We start from the raw sequence: 11090 nt of genomic DNA, 5'->3' as shown, positions 1-11090 counted from the left end.
TATTATAATGAGAAGCTTTCTTAAGATGTGACTTAGTATATTAAAATAATGACTAAGTATATTAAAATAATGACTTAATATCTCAAAATAATGAGTTAGTATCTCTTAAAATTACATAGTATCTCAAAAAGTGACTTAATATTTCAAAATAGTGACTTACTATCTCACAATAATGACTAAGTATCTCAAATAATGACTTAATATCACAAAATAATGAGTTAGTATCTCAAAATAATAACTTTGCATCTCAAAAAAATGAATTAATATCTCATAATAATAAGTTAATATCTCAAAAAAATTACTTAATATCTCAAAAAGTGACTTAATATCTAAAAATAATGATTTAGTATTTCAAAATAATGACTTAGTATCTCAAAACATTACTTAATATCTCAAAATAGTGACTTACTATCTCAAAATAATGACTAAGTATCTCAAAAAATTACTTAATATCACAAAAAAATGAGTTAGTATCTCAAAATAATAACTTCGCATCTCAAAAAAATGAATTAATATCTCAAAATAATAAGTTAATATCTCAAACAAATTACTTAATATCTCAAAATAATGAGTAAGTATCTCAAAACATTACTTAATATCTCAACATAATGAGTTAGTATCTCAAAATAATAACTTTGCATCTCAAAAAATTAATTAATATCTCAAAATAATAAGTTAATATCTCAAATAAATTACTTAATATCTCAAAATAATGAGTAAGTATCTCAAAAAATGACTTAATATCTCAAAATAATGAGTTAGTATCTCAGAGTTATGACTTAATATCTCAAAATAATGACTTAGTATCCCACAACATTGATTAAGTATCTCAAAAAATGACTTAATAGCTCAAAATAGTGACTTACTATCTCAAAATAATGACTAAGTATCTCAAAAAATTACTTAATATCACAAAAAAATGAGTTAGTATCTCAAAATAATAACCCATCTCAAAAAAATGAATTAATATCTCAAAATAATAAGTTAATATCTCAAACAAATTACTTAATATCTCAAAATAATGACTAAGTATCTCAAAACATTACTTAATATCTCAACATAATGAGTTAGTATCTCAAAATAATAACTTTGCATCTCAAAAAATTAATTAATATCTCAAAATAATAAGTTAATATCTCAAAAAAATTACTTAATATCTCAAAATAATGAGCAAGTATCTCAAAAAATGACTTAATATATCAAAATAATGACTTAGTATCTCAGAGTTATGACTTAATATCTCAAAATAATGACTTAGTATCCCACAACATTGATTAAGTATCTCAAAAAATGACTTAATAGCTCAAAATAATGACTTAGTATCTCAAAACATTGATTAAATATCTCAAAAAATGACTTAATATCTCAAAATAATTACTTAATCAGAAATCAGAAATAATAATAAAAATGTGTTTCTTATTATAAAAACGTTTCTTATTATAATGACATGACAGAATTTTTTTTCATCACATTATGATAAAACCATAGTATTATGCATTTTGATACATGTTTACAAAAATAATTACTTCACGGGACACACATTTTGAAAGTTGTTACCACAAATCGTTACCTGGTGTTTCTGACAATTTTAGCTGCTCTCTCAACATGAGCCTCCTGCACAGTACAAGTGCTTTTAATTGAGGTATCTCATTCAGATGGGAAATAACAACCAAAATGGACTGTTGAGTGTGCTTAACATAAAGCTGGTATCCGTATAAACATGCTCAAGAATAATGGTAATTATTATCAAGTGTAAAAACAACTCGGCTGTCAAAAAGTTTGATAAAATGAGTGCCTTTATTTATAAGCACCTTTGCAGTTGTAGTGGATAATTCCTCCCACTCACCACTTAAAGCTCACCACTTAAATCTGTGACAGTAAAAACCACTCAAAAATGTTAAAACTTAGTAAACTACGCAGTGTCATTCTCATAAAAAGGGCAAATATAATATGTATATGTCATATTTAACTTTAAGATATATACTTGTTTGTTATATCAACTCTGAATCCCCAAATATTTTGATAGAATCCCAAATAGGGCTGAAAAAATGAACAGAGGAACATGTAAAGTTAACCTTTTAGAGTTTATTTTGTGGCCCCCTGCTGGCTGAGGAGCAACCCTAACGCCTTCCCTAACGCCTTGGGGCAGGAAAGAAAAAAAAGCTTTAAAGTCTTAAAGTGTAAGACTAACGTGCCATAGATGTTGTTTGGAACTACTAAACCTATTGCATTTAAATCTTCTCATGCGTTATCCTCTTCACTAAAGATCTCTCCCACTGAAATGTGATATTAGGGTAGTCCTTTTTAAACGGTTCCCAATTCAGGATTCCATCTATTGTGTGTGCATAAATAGGCTGTATTTCCTCCTTCCTCTTGTTCCCCAAGGAGGAAAAACTAGGTTATTTTAGCTCCACAGAGATTCTGAAAACTAGAAAATCTGGTTTCATGAAAACCAGAAAACCTGGTTAAATGATCACCTCTGTGATGTGTCATTTAGGAGGCCCGTGTTTGTATTGGCTGACTTTGTGAAGTCTGATTTTGTAACGTAGATGGAACATTCTCAGGAACTCCTTAAATAATACATTATACTATTTATTCTGTGGGAGGTTTTGAGCCACATAGATTTAAGATTGTAAGAAAAAAGTGAACAAACATGGGATTTTCTTTTACTTTGACAAAAAAAACCTGCTAACATGTAGTTTTTTTTTAATATGGACATGCATCTTGTGCTGCTTTATTCCAGTTTCAACATATACATATACCACATGTAGAACATATCCAATGGCAACTTATTCTTAGTCTAGTTAGTTAGTTACATCAACTGTACACTGAGCCATTCAAACACAATATAAACTACAATGTATGACAAAGGAAACCCACAAAACAATTCATTTACACACACAACAAAAAGAAAGATTCACTTAAGCTCCAAGGTCGTACAGCTACAACCAAAGTCATATCCTCGATGTTGTTTCAGGGAATTTGGGGGATCTAACGTCCAAAGAAGGAGTTTATAGTCTACAATTTGTTTTTAAGCTTAATTTGTTAAAAGTTGTTAGAGTCAAAATCCTAAAATTAGACTGTGCTCAGCTAGAAACATACTGAATTAGATTCCTGGCATTGTGGGAAAGGCTTCTTTTTTTGCAGGTAGATTATATAGAAAATGTGTGGAAAGAAAATGTTAAACTTCTTTTAGTGGCTAGTCAATTTTCTTAGGGTGGGGGGAGGTGCACTGAACTCCTGAAATCAGTATTTCTAAATCCAGACTATAGATTAAGGTCTATTAATATCTATTAAGATTCAGCTAAATTCTCTTTTTTGAGAACAAAAAAATCATAAATGCCAAATTGCTGCGGCTTCCCTTTGGTATCACAATATAATATTTGTCCACCAGTGTTTGTAAGAAAACTATATGCATTTCCAACTAAAACTCCTAAATCTAGACCATATGGTGTCTTGTTTAGTCATAAACAGTGTTGTATGTACAGAGATATAACATATCAGAACAGATTTCCAAACAACATGTACAGTTGTATGTGAAAGTTCGGGCACCCCTTGACAAATAACATATTTTTTTATATTACTTAGTAACCCTTAGTTACTTTGTTAGTTTCCTGTGCCACTGTCTTCAACATAAACCCAAAGCATGATAGATCCAGCCCCATGCTTAACAGTTGGTAAGGTGTTCTTTTCATGAAGTGCTCCTTTTTTCTCAAGACATGCCTTTGCTGATTGTTGCCAAATAGTTCTATTTTAACTTTAACAGCACTTGTTTCTAAAAACCCATCAGGGTTCTGTAGATGTTTTGCTGCATACTTCTGATGCTGGATTTTATGATGTGGCTGCAGGGAAGGTTTTCTTCCCTGCTGCAAAAGCAGCTCTATACAGTGGGTCTGAGTCTGAGTCTGCTAAATCTACCTGCAGGGTTTTTTGCATGCACATTCTGACCAGCATGCAATCAGTTCACTCCAAGAGTTTTCTTGGTCACCTCCACTGTTCCCCCTAATGGCCATCACTTAATTGCATTTCACACTGTGGAAACTGCAAATGCTTTGCTATGTTCATCTGCATTGTGGACATCAATGGGCATTAATAACTTTCATTTTCAGGGTCTTACTCAGCTGCTTAGAGGGACCCATGGTTGCCAAGTGTTCACACAAGGTTTTTCAAAGCTTTGAAATTGGCACCAGCTGATGCTTCCTGATCACAATTGTTCACATGCTTCAAGGAGATGATGAAGGTCTGAGACCTTGTAAAAAGAATCTGAGACTGCAGAACTCACAGGATAAACTTTTATCAGAATGATGTTTTTATTTTTGTTCAGTTTTTGAAAGAAAATGTAACTTTGCATGAATGTTTGCTAAAAAATATTGTGTTGTATGTTCCAAACGCTAGAGAGAATGTGTTTACGTCTTTTCAATTGACATAACACATACAACTGTAATTCTTGTTATGAACTCCATATGCTTCTTGTTTCCTCACAGGGTGGCTTTCCTTTAGTACTGTCTTTACACGTGCATGTTTTGTACACTAGATGGCGTAGTCCACCAATATTATAGAATCCTGCAATCTGACCATTAAGTTGCTGTGGTGGGCTCCTCTTATGGCCAAAATTAAGCACCAAGGATAGCAACATATGGATTCCTGCCCCTGATTGGTTGCTTTGATGGTAGAGGATATCAGCTGTTTTAAATAATTTGGTTCATTCACATTCTGACATTTTTGCACACACTTCTGACATTATCGTGTGAGAAGGACTCGGGTAAAGAGTCGATTTAATATGCAAAGTGTCTGTGCAGTAAAATACCAGCCTGCTGTTTATGTCTGTTTTCCTACTTCTATACTTAATTAACATAGGCCATAATAAAATGGGTCACTCAAGACACAATAAGAGAGTGACAGAGGCACAGCAGGGATATGTACACTGCTTCACTCTTCATCAACCTACTCACAAGTTTGACTAAATTGAAATTTTCATGCAATCATGAATATATGAACGAAGCTGCCAGTGAAAATGCACTCTGGAGGGTAGATAAAATAGGGCAATATCAATAATGCACAAGTAATGGGATATGTTTCAGAGAGCGTGACTCCCATTCAGACTGTCATATTTATAAACAACAAGTTAAGAGACTGAGCTTTTGTGTCCGATGTGAAAAAGTATTGGGGCCAACATCCCTGTTTGACTCCTGAATTTAGGTCTCTAGTATCTGGGACATATATCCATAATTAGCAGTTGTGTTTTACTTCTTCCTTCACTTTCCCTCAGGCGCAATTGCCACATGAGGTAAACTACCTTCCTGGCTTTTATGTTGCAACTCACTTGATCAGCAAAATGCATAAATGCTGGTATAATAAAACAGTGTGGGAGTTTACACAAAGACTGCTCTGAGTTTGAATAAAAACATGCACAGGACATACCTGGATAGAGCATGAATTTGGACAAAAGCTACTGTGTACAGGTACCTGGCGGCAGGATGTAGACCAGTTCCCTAGATGCACAGCAAGGACACTGAAAAGTAAAACTACAGGACAGCAAAGGACAGATTGGTGTGCAAAAATAACCTGTGTAATACACAATATGTCAGTGAACATAAAGGACAAGGTTTCACAAGACAATGCACTGAATCATATCACTGACTTTTAGTAATATACCAAGTACAATAATTGTATTAAAAGCATACAATTGCTGCCAGAATGAAGATTGCTTTGGCACTGACTCACATTGTATAATGAGGATTTTTAGTGAGAAATGAAACAAATGTATTTAAATAGGAAACATCTTGGAAATGAAGGAAATAAATCCCCTTGAAATTGATCCCCTTAAAGATTTAAGGGACGCTTCTTCATTGACGCACAAAAAATGATAAAGCCTTTAATGACGAGGCAATATGATTAAAGCCAAGACAGATGAACTGACCGACAAACTAACCCCACACCCATCTTCTTCAGTAGCAAAAATCAATAATCAGAACATATAAACGTGTCAAAGTACTAATTAAAGTACTTTGGAAGTCCGCCATACAGAGCCATCTGACTGCAATATAACAAGTTCAATTTTGGTTCTTATACTTGATTATTTCTAAATTATGCCACCTAATACTTGGACTTCACTGCAGTTCAGAGGAAAATATTATAGTTTTTACTCCACTGCATTTATCAGCTGCCACAATATGGTACTGTAGCTTGCACATACAAAACCTATGATGACCTTATACTTTATTATGCATAGTTATTGAAACCAACAGTACATGAAGCAATTAAAATTGACACTCTCAGGGCCCATTTTTATGTATAATAAGTACATTTTTATATATTTTTTTTAATTAAAGTAAAATTTTGTTTTGTGTGTTTTTAATGTTGCACTTTTACATAAGTAAAGGATTTGAATACTTCTTCTAGCACTAAATTATATTTAAAAAATCATTATCAGAAGTAATCTAATCTGCTGTATCTAAGAGTGTCTTCCCCTCTGTCTCTCAGTTTCTCTCTGCATCAACAAACACTTGCAAATGCATCAGTTTCCAAATGCAGACATATCATGGCTATTACAAAAAAAGGAATCAGAATATTATGTGTTTCGATAATTGTTATCTATCAATACAGTATCCCTGCAGCTTTGCACACTCAGTAACTCAGTGCTTTCTGGGTGGTGTGTGTAGCAGTGTGGTGCATTCTCACATATTTCCTCCCTCCACCAAAATCAGGTCACGCTGATAGCTGTTCTCTGCTATTGGCCATATCAAGCCGGGCTGCGATGCTTATGCATGGGTCTTAGCTCATCTCACTGTGAAGTGATTAACAGATAATTATATGCATGGGTTGCATAACAGACAAGTTGTCGTTCAATGGGGAATATTTAACAGCTTCATATACAAGAATGTTTTAAGACATTAGTCTCTCTCTCTCTCTCTCACTCTCGCTGTTTTTTGTGGTTTGAGAAAATCTGTTTCACAGTTTCAGGCCTCTCATTATAGTAGGTCACCAACCAGTCTTGGTTGCACAGGGAGTGTCACAGACTTTTCCCAGCAGGATCTGTGTCATGCTGATCTTTTTATTAGCCTGACTGTATCAGTGGATTATCAGAGAAATTAGCTCAAACATCTCACAGAGGTGTTTATGAGGCGGCCCACACAGTCGACAATTTATTGAGAAACACAACAAGGCAGAAATATGATTATAAAGTTACTGACTACATGAGACACAGGCTCACTAGCTTTCTGAAATAGCTCCTTTGTGGTGCATTCATGACTTGGTATCAAAAACAGGTCTTGTTAGAGCGTTTAACCAGTTGCTGAGGTTGTTTGGCTCAGAGCCGTGGACTCCAGCAGCACAATGACTGGCTCTGACTCTCCCTCGGAGCCTGGCTCACTTTGATCCCGTCCCAGTGGTCCTCTTCATTGGACAGGCCGGTGTCGCAGAGCATCATTTGTTTGACAAGGATGGCACCTGCCTCATCAATATTTATATTGTCCTATAAACGGTGAGGGGGGAATATGATTTAGAACATTATGTATGCATCCGTTGAGTTAAGTGTTTGGCTCGGTATTTGAACCTTGGCTGCAAGTTATTCCTTCGTGTTAATATTTGAAGATGTTTTATGAGCAGGCTGTATATAGCTGCAGTGTTAAAGTTCACACATACAGTATATTATAACCTTGTGCAATTCTAATGGTGAGCCACAAGATCCACTGGTGGCTCCACTCAGGCAGCTTCAGCAATGCAAAATCAAATTTCTCAAATGCAGAAAACACAAAATAAACAAATAAATACATAAATAATTCAATGTGTTAGTCAATAAATAATAAAGTTAAAAAATAAAGTTAATATTATTGACACAAGCCCTTTAAGTAAATGACAAAATACAGTCTAGACTAGCTACCAATTTTTTAATAGAGGTCAACTCACATATATTTATATGTCTACTGTATAATGAATTACCTACACATTACACACAGTGAGAATATGTAACTTTTGCTGCACAGCAGATACTGTGGCCACAAGTAACAAATATGGGATAACAGTAAAATCTGTCTATGCCCACTGAAAACGATGGATAGATGATAATCGATTTATCTGCATTAAAACAAACATGAAAATAAATGGGCTTCTTTTTCTTGGAGAGATTTTTGTCAGGACAGCAATAAAAAGCCAAAACATAATATAACATTATGGGGTAGAGAAAGGTCATAAAGTCAGAGATATGACTCAGTAATTTAGTCATAATGTCTATCTAAAGTTTGTTAACATTAGCTGTAGATGAGCTACTGGTCATAGATGATGACTGGATAGGCCAAATCTCTGAGGGCATGAAATTGAGCAAGGGTGCATATTATTGCTTATGAATTTAACTTTTAACTTGTAAAACAAAGAAAATGTGTTATTTTACTTTTCATGTGCCATAGTCTTGCTTCATCATTGTGAAGAATGAAAGAAAAACATGCCAAAGAAATCATTTAAAGTAATTCGGTTTATCTACTTACTGTATTTTATTTCTTTAGCACTTTTAAAAATTTTGTCTTTAGGTCAGATAGGTCTACTTTTTGTAATAACAAGTGTTACTCCTCTTGCTGTGTTAATTGTTAAAGACTGTGTTCAGCTGCCCTTGGGAAAAAACTAGCTGTTGGGCCTCTCGTGAACCCCCCAACAAACATTTATTAAGGAAAATCCACCAAGTTAGCATTTAAATACCGTAATGAAGGTGTTAAAACTTTATTTTCAGAGATAATACAGGGCCTGTCTTGAGTAATAGTGTACTTAAGTGGTGCAAATTCTCATTTCTCAATCTCATTTAGGTTTAATTCAACCAATAACACATCTAAGAAATGTCTGCATATCCCTAACTGCTACAGACAGATTTTCTTCTCCCATAATAACTAAAATACAACACACACCTTTGCAGAGGTCTCAAACCACCCTATGAAGTTGTTGTCTTTACAGAAGCCGTCCAGAGAGGACACCAAGTCTCCGTCTCTTCCTGTCATGTCACATTTGTTGGCCAGCAGGACAGCGGGGATCGGACGTCCGCTGTCAAGACAGACTTTGCAATCTAGGTCCCGCTTCCACTCTGAGGCACCCTCCAAGGTGGAGCTGTTTGTCATGTCAAAGACCACTACTGCTCCCATCGCCCCTTTGTAGTACACTCTGGACATCTTCTTAAACCTCTCCTGGCCTTGAGGGAAGAGAAAATAAATCTGTGCAATATATTCTTCACCACATACAGCTTATAGTTTCTGGAATTGAATTTAAAGTTGGCCGAGAGAGAGAGACACTTAGTCAGTACTGTTTGTTTAATGTGTGATTTGAATTATCATATAAAATCGGACTGTAGCCTAAACGTTATGCAACAAGTGAGAGACTAACGACAATCATTTTCTGAAATAAAATGGTATGTTTCCATGGACACTGGTTAGGATTAAAATTAGATCTAAGAAAACATTGGGTAAAAAAAAGCTACAGTTTTACTTGCAGCAGTTTGAAGGCACTGAAAGCACTCCCATACGGTGAACTTACTCAACAGTTATAATCAAAACACAGCATGATTTATTCGAGATTAAAGGTAATTTCTGCAAAATGGATAACCCGTTGGACTTATGTGAAGGTCAAATTTTAAACTTTCAGCAAAGAATCACTGGCAATAGTTGTAATGCTTTAATTGTATTTAACTGTATGCCTTTATAAGTTAATTATTTTACCCCCCATAATTAAACATTTTCATACTGTAAAACTAAACTAATACCTAAAAACGTACTAAAAGTGCAGTCTGCCTTTGGAAAATCCTCACAAATGCAATTAAGCAATCTAATCAACCTACAAAATGTTTTCTTTCAGATTCCTTATAAATTTTTCATTTTAAATAATCATCAACGTCATGATCATCATCATACAACAACATTAATAATTAGCATTAGCTGGGTTTTTAATTCTCCATGATAATTGGGTTTTATTAGCTACTACTTAATTTTATTATGTTGAATAACAAATACATTTACCAATATATCAGTTTATCAAAATGGATTTGTTCCACTTACAGATAACAGTTAAAGGGAAACTAATACGTATGTTTGTTTGTTTTTAGCTTTAGTTAAAGCTAACCATGACTATCTCACTGACTAATCTAGCCCTCGTGACTAAGGCAAACCTTATGGGGGAAATATAAACGTTATTTTTTTTCATCTATTATCTGGCAGCAGTTTGCATTGTTCAAGGTACTTTCCTGATCACACGGGGGTTTACTGTCTTCTTTGGCAGAGAACATCTTTGCCGGATGTGAAACCAACATTTAAATCCACTATTTCAACAAACTGTGCCCTGCTTTTCTGAAAGAACTACAAATATGGCCCCACTGTTCTCTTCCTTGCTGTACAATCTGTGGAAATACTCGATTTAAATGTACATGTATGGGGCTATGGCTAAAGTAGCTTTCACTGAATATAGATCTGGTTTTAGCTGTCTTTCCAGAGTGCATTACTGCAGTTTTGTTTATAGTTTAGTTTTGTTACTGCAGATTTGACACACTGTTTTTACATTAATTGCATATTTCTATGGTATAATCATTTGTACATGTGATAAAACAGATACCAGAAAGTCTATATTATTGTGTTTTGGCTTTGTAGGGCACACAACTGCAATAGAGAATGCATAATCTTTACACTCACCTGCTATATCCCAAAGCTGTAGTCTCACCACTGTCTTGCTGTCCCATTCAATTGTTTTTAGAGCAAAGTCAACTCCAATAGATGCTTTGTATCTTTCATCAAAGCGTTTATTAACATAACGCATGACAATGCTGCTTTTTCCAACGCCTATATCCCCAATGACTAAAACTTTAAACAGCTTGTCTGTACATAAAGTCATTGCACTCCCTGCCATGTTGTGATTAACAGGCTTAGGTATGGAGACAGGTACAACTAGGTCTCCTTCAAAGTCCAGTTTTACAAATATAAGCCCACAAACATATTGCAAAGGTTTTAAATAATCTACATTTACCTTAGATGTCTCAACCCTACTTCTCTTTATGATTATTTCTAAGTGTTGCTGCTTTGAATTTCTTCCTTCAAACCAAAGCCATAAATCTTTGACCTTTGATT

At 34.5% G+C, this 11090-nt stretch overlaps 1 protein-coding gene across 1 annotated transcript; it reads right to left on the bottom strand.

Annotated features, from left to right (window-relative positions):
- Positions 1 to 7114: 7114 nt before the first annotated feature.
- Positions 7115 to 11040, bottom strand: rab32b (RAB32b, member RAS oncogene family). Its single transcript, XM_051382602.1, has 3 exons — positions 10659 to 11040; positions 8895 to 9172; positions 7115 to 7474 (listed from the first exon to the last, which is right to left on the bottom strand). Exons 1-3 carry the CDS (start codon positions 10870 to 10872, stop codon positions 7310 to 7312), a joined length of 657 nt encoding a protein of 218 aa, XP_051238562.1. The 5' UTR covers positions 10873 to 11040; the 3' UTR covers positions 7115 to 7309.
- Positions 11041 to 11090: the final 50 nt, after the last annotated feature.

This window comes from Dicentrarchus labrax, unplaced genomic scaffold (assembly GCF_905237075.1).
Source record: "Dicentrarchus labrax unplaced genomic scaffold, dlabrax2021, whole genome shotgun sequence".
Classification (NCBI taxonomy): Eukaryota; Metazoa; Chordata; class Actinopteri; family Moronidae; genus Dicentrarchus; species Dicentrarchus labrax.
This window is presented reverse-complemented; position numbering and strand designations above follow the sequence as displayed.

Coding starts and splice junctions, on each gene's coding strand:
- rab32b (XM_051382602.1), bottom strand. CDS start 10,872: ATGGCAGGGAGTGCAATGACTTTATGTACAGACAAGCTGTTTAAAGTT. Junction 9,173..10,658: donor ACAGCTTTGGGATATAGCAG/GTGAGTGTAAAG, acceptor TCTTCCCTCAAG/GCCAGGAGAGGTTTAAGAAG. Junction 7,475..8,894: donor GGTTTGAGACCTCTGCAAAG/GTGTGTGTTGTA, acceptor CACCGTTTATAG/GACAATATAAATATTGATGA.